The sequence below is a fragment of the Chiloscyllium plagiosum genome, chromosome 4 (assembly GCF_004010195.1).
Source record: "Chiloscyllium plagiosum isolate BGI_BamShark_2017 chromosome 4, ASM401019v2, whole genome shotgun sequence".
In the NCBI taxonomy this organism is placed as follows: Eukaryota; Metazoa; Chordata; class Chondrichthyes; order Orectolobiformes; family Hemiscylliidae; genus Chiloscyllium; species Chiloscyllium plagiosum.
The window spans coordinates 18,556,910-18,576,545 of NC_057713.1; the positions used below are offsets into that span (position 1 = coordinate 18,556,910).

Genomic DNA, 19,636 nt, shown 5'->3' on the forward strand with positions numbered 1-19,636 from the left:
GAGACAAACAATTTCACAGCACACCCACATTTTTCAACAGAATTGATCGCTCATAAATGTCATATTTCCTTGCATTTACTATGGTTATGGCCTTACTCAGTACATAAAATAGTGAACAAACCTGATTTCACTGGTCTTGATTTTATGTAATTTACAATTTTTACAGCTTGCTATAATACTGCAGCTAACTCTGGTGGCTTATTTTGGTCACAAAGAGCTTTATGGTGAGGAGGAAATGGATCATCTGAGTGTCAGGAATTTGGCCTTTCAACCCTACTGGCAAATCCTTTGACTTTCCCCACTTTGGAGACTGCTCTGTCAGTGCAAGTGCTCCAACATGTAGTGCAGGTAAGATCAGTTTCCCTTAAATTTGTCCAGTTTGGGTTCCACCAGGGCCACTCAGCTCCTAACCTCATTACAGCCTTGGTTCAAACATAGACAAAGGAGCAGTATTCTAGAGGTGAGGACAAAGTGACAGCTCTTGATATCAAGGCTGCATTTGACCGAGTATTAAGGAGCTCTAGGAAAACTGGAATCAAACGGAATCAGGGGCAAACTCTCTGCTGGTTAGTCATCCCTGGCACAAAGGAAGGTGTTTGTGGTCTTTGGACGTAAGTCATCTCAGCTAAAGGACATTTCTGCAAGAGTTCTTCAGGGTAATGCCCTAGGCCATCTTCAGCTGCTTCATCAATGATCTTCCCTCATCATAGAGACCTACAGGGCAACTTTTTTTTACACAGAGGGTGGTACGTGTATGGAATGAGCTGCCAAAAGAAGTGGTGGAGGCTGGTACAATTGCAACATTTAAGAGGCAGTTGGATGGATATATGACTAGGAAGGGTTTGGAGGGATGTGGGCCGGGTGCTGGCAGGTGGGACTAGATTGGGTTGGGATTTCTGGTCGGCATGCTTGGGTTGGAGCAAAGGGTCTGTTTCCATCCTGTACATCTCTAAGGTCAGAAATGGGGACGTTTGCACAACGCTCAACATGATTTGCCACTCCACAGATACTGAACTAGTCCATGTTCAATACAATAAGATCAGGACAGTATCAAAGTTTGAGCAAAAAAGTGGCATATAACATTCATGCCACACAAATGTCAGATAATAACTATCTTCAATAAGCGACAATCTAACCACGTGCCCTTTGACATTCAATGGTGCTACCATCACTGAATTGCCCACTATCAACATCCTGCGGATTACCAACCAACCAGAAACTCAACTGGACTCGTTATACAAATGCAGTGGCTGCAACAGCATGTCAGAGGCTAGGAACACTGCAGCAACTAACTCACCTCTTGACTCTCCAGAGCCTGTCCATAATCTACAAAGCGCAAATCAGGAGTGTGATGGAATATTCCCCATTTATCTGGATGGGTGCGGCTCCAACAACATTTAAGAAGCTGGACACCATCCAGGACAATGTAGCCCACTTGACTGGTACCACAACAACAACTATCCACACTGAAGCTCAGTAGCAACTGTGTATAATATCTACAAGATGCACTGCAGAAATTCGCTAAAGATACTTAGACAGCACCTTCCAAACCAACAACCACTTTCATTTGGAAGGACAAAGGCAGCAGATACATTGGAACATCACTTCAAAGTTCCCCTCAAGCCACTAACCACCCTGACTTGAAATATGTCACTGCTACTGCATTGTTACTGGATCAAAATCCTGGAATTAGCTCCCTAAGGAATCTCATCATCATCTTCTCAAGGACAAATAGACATGGGCAATAAGTGCTGGCCAGTTGGCAATGCCCATATCCCATGTCTGAATAAAAAACAAAGTAGGTAGCTGTTACCAGAAATAATCCTTCACCAGTGGCATGACTCAATAGGTTCTTAGAAAAGTTTCTCCTAAATGGAATCTCACCAATATAGTGAATGTTTGGCCAGCAGCCGGCAGTATCCACTTTATATCAGTGGACTCATCAATCTGCAAAGCGAACTTCCCACTAGTAGGTATCTTCTTTCACAGCATCTCCTCAATATCAGCTGCTATGTCATCAACTCATTATTTAACTTCATTATTTGGGTGGAATATTGTCAATCTTTTGCAGGATAATACTATGATTGTTTTACATACAGGCATGATTAAGGCTTCAGCAACAGTTATGGGGCTCCTTTGATTTTGCTACAAGCTCAGCCACAAGGTAATTACCCCCGAGTTTTATCCGATACACACAGTGGGTATGCTTAGTGGTTTGCTCTGTCAAGATCTTGAAGTACTGTAAAGCTATAAGAAATAGGAGCAAAGTTAGGCCATTTGGCCCACTCAGTCTGCTCTGCCATTCGATCATAGCGGATTTTTTCTTCTCAACTCCATTCTTCTGCCTTCTTTCTGTAATCTTTAATCCTTTTACTAATCAAGAACCAATCTGTGTCTTAAATACATCCAATGGCCTTCTGTGGCAATGAGTTATAGATTCACCATCCTTTGACTGAAGAAACTCTTTCTCAGAGTCTTTCCATCACACTGAGGCTTTGCCCTCGGGTTCTAGTTTCTCCTACTAGTGGAAATATCATCTCAATGTTCGCCCTATCCAGGCCTCTCTGATACAGGGCCCAAAACTGCTCAGAATACTCCAAATAGGGTCTGACCAGAGCTTTATTCAGCTTCAGCAGTACCTCCTTACTCTTGTATTCCAGCCTTCTTAAAATGAATCCTAGCACCGCATTTACTGAATGCGTTGGTTTGCAAGATATGGATGTTCTGTCTGCAAAGGGTGTCTTAACTTGGTACTATTGCAGTGTTTGCTTAGTTCTCTCTGCAGATGAATATTCAGATACTCGGGCAAGTGCCATCTTCTGCCTATGAAAATCCAAAGGCCAGGCATCTCTCATTATACTATGTCTGAAGAGTCTTGTTTTTACTTTTTTCAGTTCAGATGTTTCATCAACTGAAGTAGCAAAAGAAATGATCTCTTTTCACAAGACAATTGTCCATTTCTTATTTAGATCTGTGGCATAATTAAAAGAAAATCTAAAAGTACTCACATTAAAATCCATACTAACGTGGAAACATGTCCAGGCAGGCAAGCCAGTTCAACAGTTGTTTCAATTATGTGCCTCTCTTCTATATATGTGCAATTTGTTCTCTGGAAATACGATACTCGATCATCGTGCATGCTCAGATTGTATGTTTGGCCCTTCAGATTTTATGTACAGAGGAACCTCAATTATTCGAAAGACACGGGTGGTGAGTATTTCATTCAGTTAATCAAATTCTGGATAATCAAACACCAGATAACATAGTTTAGCCAAGCATTGGGACCTTGCAATCTTGTCGGATAATCTGATAATCAGATAATCAAATGCGGATAATTGAGGTTCCTTTGTAGTCTGTTTGCACAATCGGATTTCCCATCTCCCTTATGGTGCTGAATCTTTGCACATGCAGAAGCACATGCAGAAGCATATGTGAAGCAATGCTGCTTTGAGAATTTTGCAGCACACTGCTCACCTTGCAGCAGCTCACCAGTTGAAAAACTCTGGTTTAACTAATGCTTCACAAGATCATTTGCGCCAATAAATGCAATGATGCAACTATTCCATTGGAAAAAAGTGTGTTTCTCTCTTTAGGATGATATGTACGATAGAGATCAGCTTTTCTGATGAAGCAACAAATAGTATGAATTTATACAGTGTTTACTACAAAATATCTTATGGCACTGGACATGGAACTATAGCAAAGTTTCAGCACATAAGCCATTCAGTCCATCGTGTCCTTACTAACTGAATAAAATAGTCAGCTATTCTAAATCCACTTTCCAGCACGTTGCCCACAGCCTTGCAGATTACAGGCCTTAAGTTGAAATCAGTTGAGTGATTCCACCTCAATCATCAAACCAGCCAGTACATTACTGACAGCTACCGCCCTCTGGGTTCTTCATGTCTCCTCCTTTACCAAATCACCTTAAATCTGTACGTATGGACAGATGATGAAGAACCTGGCCCAAGTTAAGGAGTTAAGAGACAGACAAAGGTGAAAATATTTAGGGACACTGTTCCAGGGCTTAAGCCCTTGTCAGCATTCAAGGGGTCAAAAATAGAGCAGCACAGATAACTTGAAGGGACTACAGACTTAGAGTGGTGCAAAGCCATGGAGGTGTTTGAAACTAAAGGTCAACTTGAGACATTGACACCCAGTTAAACAATCAGTTCAGTTCAAGGAATAATGGATGAATGGAATTTAGGATCCAGGCAAAGTCTTAAATGTTTCTAAGTTTACAGTGGGTAAAATTCAGAGAGGTCCCCAGTGTGATAAAAGTTTGTAATTTATTATAGTTCTAGAACTTAGTTTCCAAAGTGGAGCAAGGATGTATTGTTTTGAATTTGATTTGTATTTATACATTGCGTGTGTTAAGAAAGGGAAGACCAGCTGACCTTACTTCTTTTAGCCAAGTGCTAATCGCTTTAAATTTTTGGAAGGGTTTTATAGCATGAGATTCAGTAAGATGTCTGATCAAACTCATCTCATTAACTATCTACTCCATCCCTGTGTGCACCTCAGTCAGATTTGATCCCCATCTTAACAAACACTGTTCCCAGCAAAACTTGCCTGTCAGCCTTATCAAAAGGCCTGTGGTGTAGTCACAATGCACCCGGACAAGACAGCAGTCAAAAAGATACATGGTTTAGAGTGTTGACACTCCCTCACACACACCCAAACCCATCAACTCACCCTGTTGGTCGTTTAACCACCAGGCCATAGAGATTAACTGTTCTTAGATACATACAAGCTAAACACCCTCTTTTAGTCAACACTACTCTGTCCTTAATACCTACTGGAGACCCACCGCCAGTCATTGTCCAAGAAGGAAACATCTAATACAGGACAATTCCAAAAATTAGCTTTACTTCCAGCCAGGAAAAGCAAATAAGGCAAGTAGAGACTGCAGTTCACTCCCACAATGCAAATCAAATGCTGGCTTCAAGACCAATGATTAGTCTGCAGTCCATGAATGACTGCTGCACACAGTTTATCTATTGGAGTCTGGTGTCAGACAGCAACTATCCGGCATGTAGCACCCAATGCAACTGAGCTCCATCATGCACAAGCAGAGCTTCCTCCACCCCAATGTCCTTAGTCTTTCTCCTTCGAAAACTGTTAGTGTTCCCCCAGTTCATCAGCATCTATCATACTGCATGGGGTTGGTGCTAATGGATCATGCTGTGAGATGCATTTGAAGCTGAGCAACACAGAGGCTAGTCAAAGCCTGTGATGAACTGAAGTGTCAGGTACCCACTGTAACTTCCATGTCGAGAATTCTTAACATCTAGTTTGCTTGGTCCTTGTTAATAAAGGAAGCTGAATATTAATTTGCCTAGTTGCCCTGTTCATAAGGCACTTAACAAACTACAATCCCCCATAATTAGCAAATCACTGTTCCCAGCAAAAACAAAATTAGCCTTGTTGGTTGACAAGTGCACAAAAGATCCAGGGAGACTTTTCCAAGATCAAGCTGGGCTTTGCTTGAATTCTTATGCAATTCTGGCACAAATCTCACGACAGCACGTCATTCAGTCCCCTATAAGATTCTGTCCAGAGTTTTAGTTTAATTTCAGATTTGTTATGTGAGTGGTGACAGAGTGTCTTGAGTTTGTTTACTTGCATTTTAATTAGGGTACAGGCTAAAGAGGAAAAAAAACTGCTGTTGCCTTATGACAGGTGTCCAGTATCACACATGGACAGAAACATTCAGAAGCAGTTAGGTGTCTGCAGGTTCATTTAAAGAGAATGAGTCTGTAGTAACAGGTGCTGTTAGTTTGGCAATGTCTAAAACAATCTGGGCTGAATTAAAGTTCCAGATTCCTTAAAGGACAGGAACAGAAAGGCTCCAGATAGACAAAGCAGATGGGAGGGTAAGTTTTAGGAATAATAAATAATAAGTGAGCTGAGGTAGCAGCTTGTTTAAGGGTCACAGGATGCAACATTAAGGAAAATAGCATCAAATCAATGGAAGAATTTTCCAAAACAAATGATTAAAGCCAATCCCAAAAAAACAAGGAGCTTTAAAGTAGAGACAGAGTGACCGTTCACCTAAGTGAGTGTCTATAAGGTTGTTGCTGAGGGTAAAAACAGTTTCTTAATGACTACTTTTTCTAATAAAATTGGTTCAAGTACTTTTTGTTCAGTGCAACATAGTTCACGTTTGTGTACATGACTTGGAGGTGCCTGTGTTGGACTGGGGTGGACAAAGTTAAAAATCATAAAACACCAGGTTATTGTCCAACAGGTTTATTTGGAAGCACAAACTTTCAGAGCTTTGCTCCTTAATCAGGTGATTGTGGAAATTAAGATCATGCTCACAGAACTTATAGTCAAAGGACCCCAGTGTCATGGAGATGTGATACAGTAAACAATCTTAGATTAAAACTTTAATCTTTTATAATGGGATGTAATATGTAATAAACTTTTCGGTTATTTTGTGAAAATGTACATTGGCAGCCTCTTGTAAATTCATTCAGTGAGTGACCACAATAGTAAACAAACTCCAAAAATAAAACTTATGGTCTTCAAGCCACCCTAAGATCTGATGGTAGTATTATCATTAGTTCAGATCATAGGAAAATATAGAAATAATAAAGACATGGATGAAGTTTGCAGCAGCAGACGAGTAAAGGCAGAAAGTTGGTAGTCTTTATGATAATGTGGCAGAAAGATCATTTCTTGCTGAAATATAAAATTAGGGTAGCAAATAAACAGTCTGGTTCAACCTCAACAGTAGCCAGGAAGAGAAGTGAAGTTGAAGGCCAGGGAACTGGGTTGCAGTGGGTAGAAACTAGATCTACTTAAGAGTCATAGAGAAATGCAGCACGGAAGTAGACCCTTTGGCCTAACTCATCCATCCGACCAGATATCCTAACCTAATGTCCCATTTGCCAGCACTTGGCCCATATCCCTCTAAATGCTTCCTATTCATTTACCCATCGAGATGCCTTTTAAATGCTCTAATTGTACTAGCCTTCACCACTTCCTCTGGCAGCTCATTCCATTCATTCACCACTACATCAAAAAGTTGCCCCTTAGGTCCCTTTTATATCTTTCCCCTCTCACCCAAAACTTATGCCCTCTAGTTCTGGACTCCCCCAACCCAGGGAAAAAAACTTTTTCTATTTATCCTATCCATGCCCCTCATAATTTTACAGACCTCTATAAGGTCACCCCTCAGCGTCTGACGCTCCAGGGAAAACAGCCCTAGCCTATTCAACCTCTCCCTATAGCTTAATTCCTCAAACCCTGGCAACATCCTTGTAAATCTTTTCTGAACCCTTTCAAATTTCACATCATCCTTCTGATAGGAAGGAGACCAGAATTTCACGCAATATTCCAAAAGTGGCCTAACCAATCTCCTCAACAGCCTCCCAACTCAGATTACTGAATGCTCTGACCAATAAAGGAAATCATACCAAATGTCTTCTTCACTATCCTATCTACTTGTGACTCTACTTTCAAGGAGTTATGAACCTGCACTCCAAGGTCTCTTTGTTCATCAACACTCCCTAGGACCTTACCATTAAGTGTATAAGTCCTTCTAAGATTTGCTTTCTCAAAATTCAGCGGCTCGCATTTATATAAATTAAACTCCATCTGCCCATTGGCCCATGTGATCAAGATTCTGTTGTAATCTGAAGTAACATTCTTTGCTATCCACTACACCTCCAGTTTTGGTGTCATATGCAAATTTACTAACTATACCTCCTATGTTCACATCTAAATCATTTATATAAATGATGAAAAGTAGTGGACCCAAGACTGATAAATTAAACTGTATTTATTCCAATGCTATATACCTAACAGGGAAGGCAGATAAACTCAGGGCATGGTGAGGAACATGGGAATGGGAATATCATAGCAATTATAGAAATGTGGCTCAGGGATGGACAGGACTGGCAGCTTAAATGTTCCAGGATACAAATGCTAGAAGGAGGATAGAAAGGAGGGCAAGAGAGATGGGCAAGTGGTATTTTTGATAAAGGATAGCATTACTACCAGAGTTAGATGGGATATTCCTGAGAAGCTATTTGGGTGGAACTGAAAAATAAAGAAAGGACGATCACCTTACTGAGACCCCCTAATGGTCAGCAGGAAATTGAGAAACAAAATTTGTAAGGAGATTTCAGTTACCTGTAAGAATAATCGGGTGGTTATGATAGGGGATTTTAACTTTCCAAACATAGACTGCAACTGCCATAGTGTTAAGGGTTTATATGGAGAGGAATTTGTTAAGTGGTATACAAAAAAATGTTCTGATTCAGAATGCAGATGTCCCTACTACAGAAGGTACAAAACTTGACCTGCTTTTGGGAAACAAGACAGGGCAGGTGACTGAGATGTCAGTGGGGGAGGACTTTAGGGCCAGCGACCATAATTCTATTAGTTTTAAAATAATGATGGAAAAGGATAGACCAGAACTAAAAGTTAAAGATCTAAATTGGAGGAAGGTTAATTTTGATGATATTAGGCAAGAACTTTGAAAAGCTGATTGGGGGCAGATGTTCGCAGGTAAACGGACAGCTGGAAAATGGGAAACCTTCAAAAATGCGATAGAGAGTCCAAAGACAGTATATTCCTGTTAGGGTGAAACGACTAGAGAAATTGAGGTTTTGGTTAAGAAAAAGAAGGAAGTATATGTCAGGTATGGACAGGAGAGAGCAAGAGAATCCTTAAAAGAGTGTAAAGGCAGTAAGAGTCTATTTAAGAGGGAAATCAGGAGGGCAAAAAGGGGAACATGAGATAGCTTTGGCAAACAATTAAGGAGAACCCAAAGTGTTTTTATAAACGCAGTAAGGACATAAGGGTAACTAGGGAGAGAATAGGAACCCTCAAAGGTTAGCAAGGCAGCCTATATATGGAGCCACAGGAGATGGGGGAATTACTAAACGAGTATTTTGCATCAATATTTACTGTGGAGAAGGACATGGAAGATACAGAATGTAGCGAAATAGATGGTGACATCTTGAAAAATGTCCATATTACAGACGTGTTGGTGCCGAACGTCCTGAAATGTATCAAAGTGGATAAAAGTCGATTAAGGCAGTGGTGGCTTCACCTGTCCAAGTTTTATAATTGGGTAATTTTATTAACTGCTAAATTCTTTATCTTTCTAAACTGCTGAAAACAATTCTACTTGAAGTACTACATCAATATTCCAAAGCTATAAACAGACTTATCACTCAGTACGTTCTACATTTTTTCATTGTAGTTCATAACATTTCCTACTCCAAAATGGCCTTTATAATTAAATACTTATTTTAAAGGAGAAATTATTTTGCAAATGATGATTCTTTGAAACATCTTATTAATCCACATCACTGGTTTGAGCTTTCGTAACTGGTATCACTAAAATCTTGGTCCTGAACCAGTTATTCATTAAATCCCTGAGGGAAATGTACTCATGCGCAACATACGATTAAATACTCTGAAACTCACCAAATGCTAGAACATATGCAATTTCAACAGCCACAGGGCCAGATCCACTTAAAATGAAAGAAAGCTTTGACATGTGACATCTTAAGAACAGTGGGTCAGCTGAAGGCTGAGCATTTATCTACAAGCCACAAAACAGATTTCAGAACCATCTGCCATTGCAGTGTGAAAGTGTGTCTGACAAAAAAAAGGCAACTGGCAATGTTCCAGATCAAACTGTTACAAATTACAGCAATCTGACCCAGTGAATCCAGTCACACTTGCACAAAGTCTCAGGATGTTCAATTCTCAAAACGTTTATTTTAAAAATTCTCAAAACGTTTATTTTTAAAAAATCTTGATATTGCTCTAGAATAATGTAAAGTTGAAAATAATTTGCACAGATCCTTAAATTTGAACTTAGGAATATTTGTTAGGATTGCTAATATCTTATCAATTGAAACATTTCAATATGAAATAAAGTAATCACAAAAAGAGTACTCATACACGTGTATTTATATCACCATATCATACATATTGAGGTCTTAACAACTAGGCACTGTTCCAGATTATCTAATGATGAAAAAGTTGAATTATAATAATTTTATTGACCATGGAAAAATATATTTAAATCATAATTTAAGTGGTACAAATTGAGGCTACACAGCACCAATTATGTGAAGAATGAGTGAAAATCACAAAAAAAAGATTATGGAGTCATAAGAAATAAGCACAGGGTAGCAATTGATATGCAACTTCACAGCACTTAATAGATTTACAAAAATTGAGTTACCAATGGAATAAAAAATCTCTCTCCAAGTCTAAGGAATATGCAAGATGAAATACAATTGGAATAAGATTTCAGAAGATCAAACATGAAGTGAAGTATAATCAGAGTATCTGCACGCTCTCTTATCCAGACATTTTAGTTGGTCCTTTGCAAATAGAGAGTTCACAGCATCTGTATATGTAATACAGTGTGACATCTTTGGGAAATCCAAGAAAATTCTCATGGTCTTGTTTATAAGAATAGAAAAAGCAAGAAATACGCAGTCAGAGAAGCTGTCACGCAGTTAAGCATTTACGGCAGTCATTTGGAATTAATGATATTATACAGTGTGCAAGATATTTCACTCACACTTCATAGAAACAAACATGGCTATATGCATTTCTTTGCCTGCTGTTTTGTTTGATCCAGGGAGACTACAGGTTGAGGAAACCAACAGGATGAATACTTCAGGATATGAAGACAATAAGAAACAGAGATGCCAAAAAAATGTCAAGGTCTGACAAAACACTGCTCTTTAACCATCAAATAAATTAACATTTCTGTAACAGAAAATCTATTTTGTCGACCATTGAGCCAATATTTGTACAATCACCAATTACTCTAAGGTAGCTTCTCTGTTCAGTTCTACTAAGTACAACAAGATTCCACACTGAAAGTGTTATTCATACCACCCTGAAGGGCTGTGCAGATTCTAATTAGCATGCACATAGAATGGAAGGTAATCTGATCTGCCTTCTAATTGACCAACTTGACCATTATTAATTTGTGAACATCCTCCTGCTGCTACTCATTTAGCTCCTAAAAGCTACTCTAGGGAAGGCATAAGGTATCGCATTGACCATCTGGAGAATAAAATGCAAACTGTATTTTACATCAGTGGAGGTCTTTATATTATTGAAAGAAATAGACTTAATTTGATTAATTATACTTTCACTTTGCTGTATTGTTGAAAATTAAATCAATTCATCAAGAAATCAAGATTATTAGGAACCTAAAGTAAAAGCAGAATACCGATGTTGCTGGAAATCTGAAATGAAAACACCAAGGGCTGGACAAACTCAGAAGGTCTGGTAGCATCCATGCAGAAAAAAAACTTTTCAGGTATAACATGATTGTTCTTCCGAGCTGAACAGAGGAAGAAAAGTGTTGGTTCTAAGTTGCTGAAAAAGGAGAGAAGTTCAGATAGGACAAAAAGGCCAGGGGTAAAATAAAAGCAGGAGAGATTAAATGACAAAGATATAAAGTAACTCTATGAAGCGGGAGTGATAATGATAGCTGAAAATAAAAACAAGCATTGGTCAGGAGTAACCAAAAGAGAAAATGCTGGAAAATCTCAGCAGGTCTGGCAGCATCTGAGAGGAGAGAAAAGAGCTGATGTTTCGAATCTAACTGATCCTTTGTCAAAGCTGGTTGGTCTGGACTAAGTGTTAATGACTGAATAACGAACAGCTGTCTTTAAAAACAAAACCAGAGAAAGAAAATCAGAGTTTCAAAGAAGAGTTGTTACACTCAAAGCATTAATTCTGTTTCTCGCACCACAGATGCCGCCAGACTTGCCAATTTCTCTAGCACTTTGTTATTATTAAATAATACCGATTAGTATTTGGGGAGAAAAAAAGTCATAAAAATAGAAGGTAGCCTCTCAGTAGAAATTGCGGATTGACTGTAGAGTCATGAAATCTGTAATGTGCCTAAGTGAAAACTGGGGTGCTATTTCTCAAACATTGCAGTAGATCAAGGACAGGAGACAAAGCACAGAGCAAGATGACAAATTAAAACAGCAAACAACCATAAGGTCAGAGTCATGCTCGCAGACTGACTAGAGGTGTTTTGCAAAGTAGCCCCCAGTCTGCATTTGGTTACCCCAATGTACACTAAGAGCACACACACAGTATACTAAATTAAAAGAGTGCAAGTAAATTGCTGTTTCATCTGGAAAGAGCACTGTAAGGCTGTCAGCTTCTCTCTTCTCATTGTCAAAGAACCTTCTGTCATTATACATGAAGGTACCATGGGAAGGGTATAACATATTAGGGAGATATAAGAGCACACCAGGGTGTCATGGAGGAAAGCCTGTTTAGTGCCCACTGCTTTCATAAATCTTGGCTGATTTGGTAGGATTGAATAATTGCAATGATTGAACAATTTTCTTTCCAGAACAATTCTACCTTTGTTATAATTTTTTTTAAACAGAAAAAAAATTGGTATACCAAAATCATACAAGATTCTATTGAGGTTTAAAGCAGGAAAGGTAGAAAAAAATACAACCCCTAGGAAAAACACATATAAAATGGAAAACTATTTGCCTCAAAAATATTAATGACAAATATTTAAAAATGCCAAACTGCAAGAATACAGCACTCCCAGATTAAAATCTCATCCTCAACCAGTAGGCAACAAGTACATTTTACAGTATTTCAGCCCCATATATTTTGGATGGATCCACATGCCTTTTGTACATCGCAATGTTGTTCTCATAGTGCACCGCAGATTCAAAATGCTAGTTTTGATCCAGTATTCAAAGGGCTAGTTTCCTGTTCAAATACAGCCAAATTATTAGTGTGCAAACATTATTCATATCTGAATGTGAAATATACATTCACATGTAAATCCTCTTTGCAAATATTATGCTGGATTTTGGGAAACACAGCATAATTTTAACATTTACAGAAACACCAAAAAGTGGCTGGTTGCAGTAAAAACAGAGGACTGAGACAAAATAAAGGAAGATAACAGAATCAAACAATTGTTATAGGATAGAAGGCCATTTAGCCCATTCTGTCAGTGATGTCTTCTCAAAATAATTTATCTAGTGCCACTACTCTGCCTTCTTCTTACATCCTGACTTATCAAATAATTCAATTCCCTCTTGAAGGCTCATTTGAACCTGCTTTCCCCACATTCTCAGGCAATATATTTCAAAGCTGAGCCACTCACTGAGTGAAAAGGTGTTTTTTTTCTCAAGTTGCTGAAGCTTCTTTTGCTAATTATCTTAAATTTGTGCCATCATGTTTTTGATTTTTCGAATGGGTGCTTTTTCCCTCCATCTACTCTGTGCAAACCCAATAGTTTTGAATCTCTATGTCAAATCATATCTCAACCTTCTGTTCTCCAAGAAGAAAGAGTGTCCTAACTTCTCCGGTTCATTTTCAATAACTGAAGTTCACTCTTTCACGTCCTAACATTGTTCCTAAAGTGTGGCACACTGAAGTGGATACAATTCTTTAGTCAAGGAGAAACCAGTCTTCTGGACAAGTTTAACATAATCTACTTGCTTTTATACTTTGTACCTTTCATTAGGTCAGCCATTAATTAATGGGAGGGAATGAAAAGTCCACTCTTACTTCTAATTTATTTGCTCGTATTTGCATTTCTTGGAGGTCTAGATTTCTCTAGATAGAAACTTCAGAGAAGAAATGGAGACAATGCAAGATTTAATAAGATGGATGCAGAAAACCTACTTCCATGAGCAGGGGACATCAGAACTAAGGGGCACCAACAAAGGAAGCCACTAACAAATCAACAAAGCAAGTCAAGCAAAACGTTATGCAGAGAATGGTTAGAATGTAGAATATGCTCCCACCCAGAACAATTGAAGCAAACTCCGTTTTAAGTGAGGGATAGATAAACACAAGGGAAAAAGTAAGAGAAGGATATGTTGGTGGAGTTTGATAACAAGGTGAGATGAGGCTCATATGCTATATAAACATCTACTGGATCAAATGGCCTGCTTCAGTACTGTTAATACTGTACAATACAATGTAAAAAATGCCAAATCTTCTGAATCTAGGTATAGTATTTTTTTGAAAACTGTTTATAAACACTGAGTCTTGGAACTTTTTCTTTAGATTAGACTACTTACAGTGTGGAAACAGGCCCTTCGGCCCAACAAGTCCACACCGACCCACCGAAGCGCAACCCACCCAGACCCATTCCCCTACATTTACCCCTTCAACTCTCACTACGGGCAATTTACCATGGCCAATTCACCTAACCTGCACATTTTTGAACTGTGGGAGGAAACCGGAGCCCCACGCAGACACGGGGAGAATGTCAAACTCCACACATTCAGTCGCTTGAGGCGGGAATTGAACCCGGGTCTCTGGCGCGGTGAGGCAGCAGTGCTAACGATTGTGCCACCGTGCCGCTCCGCCCACTTGATGTTGAGTAATTTGCAATAATTTATCTGATTGTTATACCAGAATACTAAATTGAATTTTTTGTAAAATAAGAGAAGTCAAATTTATCAAGATCCAAATGTCTCAGAATATTGAAGAAAAAAAAGCACGGAATATAAAATTGTATGCTTGTATCCATCTTGAGGTAATTTGAAGCAACTTGAAACATTGAGATAATACTTGCACATTAAAATGCAACAAATTAGCCTTCAGTAGACAAACACACAAAAGCTACTCACTCCAACAATTCATAATTGGATTTCTTTTCCAAGGCATTTCCCCGCATTTCCTTATAAAATCTCCTAAAAAAAAATAAAAATTGTTCAAAACACAATCAGTGATCTGGTAATTAAACTATTATGCACTTGAATTCCTATTCTACAGAGAAAACTATTGTGACTGAAAAAAAAAGCTTAAGAAAATAATTTGAGAGCATGTGGAACTCAATTTTAACATTTACAAAGCAGGAGACAACAGCTTTGCTTCATTTGGAGGTCGCCACTGATGATGTTACCTAGCCAGGTAGCTCAGTGAGCAAACCTACACCCTAAACCTCAACCTGAGCTACAAACCTTCACAAACCTTGCAAGAAGGTTATTGCTGAGCAGGTGCTGCTTAATAGTACTCTCAATTATACCTTCCATCACTTCACCGATGATTGAGTGTATACAAATGACACTCAATTTGGCTAGTTGGATTTGTCCTCCTTTGTATGTTCTGAACACACCTGGACAATTTTCCAGATTTGTGACCATACTGGAACAGTTGGCTATGGCTGCAGATACTTCTGGAACACAAGTCTTCGGTACTATTACCAGAATGTTGTCTGGGCTCAAGCATCAATGCCTCTAGCTGTTTCTTTCATGCAGAGTGAATAGAATTTGCTGAACAATGGCAGCTCTAAGTGGAGGAAACCAAGATGAGTCATCCACAAAGCACTTCAGGCTGAAAATTGTTGTGAATGCTTCAGCCTCATCTTTTTCATTAATAGCTTGCCAATCATTAAGGATAGGTATATTTATGGAGTCTCCTCCTCTAATAAATCATTTAATTGTCTACCCCCTTCACACGTGGAAGCAATAGGATTGCAGAGCTTAGATCTGATTTGTTGGTTATGCAGTCACTTGATTCTGTCTATCACTTGTTGCTAATGCTGTTTGGCATATCAGTAGTCCTGCTTTATAGCTTTACCAGATTGACATCATATTTTTAGGTATATCCGGTACTACTCCTGGTATGCCTTCTGCACTCTCCATTGGACCGGCGTTGATCCCTTGGCTTGATGATAGTGGTAGAGTGAGGGATGTCCCATGGCATGAGTTTAGAGAATAATTCTGCTACTGCTGATGGCTCACAGCACCTCATGGATGCCCAAGACTTTGAGTTGCTAGATCTATTCCAAGTCTGTCCATTTAGCATAGTGATTGAGAGCATATTATGTTGTGTGGCACAACGTACAGGCAGGACGTCGTCTCCACTGTGATTGTGCAGTGGTCACTCTTACTGATACTGCAAGAACAGATGCATCTGCAATGGCAGAATGGCGAAAATTAAGTCAAGGTATGTTTCTTCTTCTCCCATCCACACCTGTCACAGGTCCAACTGAGCAGTTATGTCCTTTAGGCCCCACCTAGAGTACATTCCAAGTGCTTGCCACCCTCAATGCTTCTCTCAAATGGTTTTCAACATGGAGCTAATTCATCAGTTGAAAGGGTGCTGGGGATGAAATATGGTAATTAGCAGGAGGCTTGGACAAGTTGACTGAATTAGCAAGTGTATGGCAAATAAAGTGCATTGTGGATAAAGGTGAGGTTATCCACTTTGGTAGCAAAAACAGGAAGGAAGATAATTATCAAATACTGATACACTGGGAATGGGGTGGGGTGGGGAAACGACTCGAGTGTCCTTGTCCACCAGTCGCTGAAAGTGAGCATGCAACAAATGATATGTAAGCCTTCCTACAGTGGATTCAAGTAAAGGAGCAGGGATGTCTTGCTGCAACAGGATCTTGGTAGAAATCACACCTAGAGTATTGTGTGCAGTACTTCATAGAAATTATAAGAATAACAAGTGATCCCATTGAAACATAAGATCCTGAGAAGATTTGATAGGATATTTTCTCAGGTGGGGGTAATTAGAACTAGAAACGTGGTTTAAAATTAAGATGTCTCCCATATATGATCAAGATGAGGAGAACATTTTTCATCTCAGAGTCATCAGGTTGTGGAATTCACTTTTCCAGAAATCAGTGGAAGCTGTGTCATTGAATACATCCATACTTGGTTGACAAGTGAGTCAAGGGGTAGAGGGAACAGGAAAGAAAACAAAATTAAGGCTACAATCAAAGCAGCCATGATCTTACTGAATGACAAAACAGGCATAAGGGGCTGAATAGCCTACTCCTACTATTGCTTATCACCTTATCATGAAAATAGTACAAACTCAAAATGTCTCGTGTGTAAATTCAGAACAGCTATATCAGCAGATATAGCTGGAACTACTCTTGTTTAATCACTTTTACTTTTCTTCATGATTTTGAACTTAGTTACATACTGCTTACAGTCAAGCCTCAATTGCATTCCATAATACAAAGAACTGTAACTAATTAATACCAACTAATATTGCAAGTGACTACTTACAGCCAGAGCGCCAACAGTGAGCAAAAGGGACAAAATATTCATTTAATTAATTCATGTGCTGACTAGCCTTTGGTTTAATACCTAATTAGATTTCTGCACACCTGAATTTACCAAGTAGAAAACCTTTCAAATGTATTAATATTGGTAAAGTTACTACAATAGACTTACCTGATCTCAAGACATCCCAGTTTCAGTGCAATATCCTGGTCCACTTGATCTGCTATGTCCATCATGTAATCATTCTTAACCTAAACATGAAAATACATTCAATAAGAGTAAATATTCAAGCTATGATTTTTGAATTGCCCTGCTGATTAATCATATGACATATAATGACATGACCATCTTGGATACCTAGAGATTCGAAATTAAGATATATTAAGTTATGAATAACAAACACATTAATTTGTGTAATCACACTTTCAGAGTCAATTTCAAACAGCAAAGAATTACTCAAATTTCAATTCTCAAGTATTTTCAGTTACGTTTTCTTACAGAATATTTAATAAGCAAAGTAGTGATTAATTGCTTCTTTGCTGAAATTAGTTATGAAAGTTTGGCATATTTTTCAATTCATTTTACAATATATTGCTACAGGACCTTTTCAGTAATCAACAGAATTATAACAATTATTTTAATCTAAGCTTTGTAGGTGATGTTATAAATCATTACTTGACAGCTCAGGTCCCAAAAGATGCATGGGATGTCATCTTCCACCATCCTGAGGTGACGGTCACACTGCTGATGCAGGAATGAAGGAAGAACATTCAATTTGTCTTGGCTGAAGGATACAGCTACAGAACCTGCTAGCTGTATTCAGCCAGAAATGTCAAGTACCATAGTCTACATGGGCCGAAGGGCCTTTTAAGTCTGTGTCACTCTAGGTCATGAGAATAAAGTGCAATACAAACTAAAAATATCACAGACAAAGTAATTCACAGCTTTCACAGACTGATTTATAAGCACCATTACAATAAAGTGGCTTTCTGGAAGTTAAAAAGAATATTATTTGCAAAGGTCAGACATTGCAATCTTCCAACTCCCAAGTTCAGCCTCAATTATCTACTAGTGGGCGGCACAGTGGCACAGTGGTTAGCAATGCTGCCTCACAGCGCCAGAGACCCGGGTTCAATTCCCGCCTCAGGCGAATGATTATGTGGAGTTTGCACATTCTCCCTGTGCATGCGTGGGTTTACTCCGGGTGCTCCGGTTTCCTCCCACAACCCAAAAATGTGCAGGTTAGGTGAATTGGCCATGCTAAATTGCCCGTAGTGTTAGGTGAAGAGTTAAATGTAGGGGAATGGTCTGGGTGGGTTGCGCTTCGGCAGGTAGGTGTGGACTTGTTGGGCCGAAGGGCCTGTTTCCACACTAAGTAAATAATTCGTCCTGCAGCTCCACACATTCATGCATTGTATGCTATTTTAAAAGAAAAAAAAATCTTCTTTTATTGTAGGTGTGGACTTGTTGGGCCGAAGGGCCTGTTTCCACACTGTAAGTAAATAATTCGTCCTGCAGCTCCACACATTCATGCATTGTATGCTATTTTAAAAGAAAAAAAAATCTTCTTTTATTGTAACTAATCAAATTTGGAGATAGAATATCTGAACTAAATCAGTGAACTAGCAAAAACAAATGTGAACAATCAATTCCAGTTGACTTAACCATATATTCTACCCTGAAGAGAGAGTTTATCTATGACCCAGAACATTTTGCTGTTCCCTTATATATAAATCTTACAGCTTTCAGAACTTCTTTAAAAGGAGGTAAAACATTATCATCACTATATACAGAAAATAACTCCCCCAACTGAATATGAACCCTAACAAATATAAGATGTTAAATAAAGCTTTACTAGTCTGAACAATATATCGGTGTATACAAATACATGCCCTGCATGACATCAACAATTCTTTCTAATGTGGAAAAACCACTACTGAGCTTTGAAGAAAATTAAAGAATAAATGAAAAGGGATAGACATTTAGAACTGAGATAGGGACGAATTTCTTCACTGAGTGAATATTTAGAGTTCACTGCTCCAGAGGGCTGTGCAGGCTCCGTTGTTGGACTACATTGCAAGGTAAGATCAATAGACTGCTACATTTAGAACACAGAACACTGAGAAGTACAGCACAGAATAGGGCCTTTGGCCCACGATGTTGTGCCGAGACCTTCCACCCTACCAACCTTCGCATAAACCAAATCATCCGCCGACATTTCCGCTACCTCCAAAAAGACCCCACCACCAGTGATATATTTCCCTCCCCAACCCTTTGCGACTTCCGCAAAGACCGTTCCCTCCGTAACTACCTGGTCAGGTCTACACCCCCCTACAACTCACCCTCCCATCCTGGCACCTTCCCCTGCCACCGCAGGAACTGTAAAACCTGCGCCCACACCTCCTCCCTCACCTCTATCCAAGGCCCTAAAGGAGCCTTCCACATCCATCAAAGTTTTACCTGCACATCCACTAATATCATTTATTGTATCCGTTGCCCCCGATGCGGCCTCCTCTACATTGGGGAGACTGGGCATCTCCTAGCAGAGCACTTTAGGGAACATCTCTGGGACACCCGCACCAATCAACCACACCACCCCGTGGCCCAAC

General features: G+C 39.2%; 1 protein-coding gene across 17 annotated transcripts in view; it reads right to left on the reverse strand.

The window, feature by feature from the left end:
* Positions 1-19,636, reverse strand: part of ptk2aa (protein tyrosine kinase 2aa) — a 414,515-nt gene that overhangs the window by 222,109 nt on the left and 172,770 nt on the right. For all 17 annotated transcript variants that reach the window (XM_043687800.1, XM_043687797.1, XM_043687812.1 and 14 more), the window contains 2 exons: positions 17,199-17,278; positions 14,631-14,693 (listed from right to left, as the gene is read on the reverse strand). In XM_043687800.1, the coding sequence (XP_043543735.1) occupies positions 14,631-14,693; positions 17,199-17,278 (143 nt within the window). The remainder of the gene's footprint in view (positions 1-14,630; positions 14,694-17,198; positions 17,279-19,636) is intronic.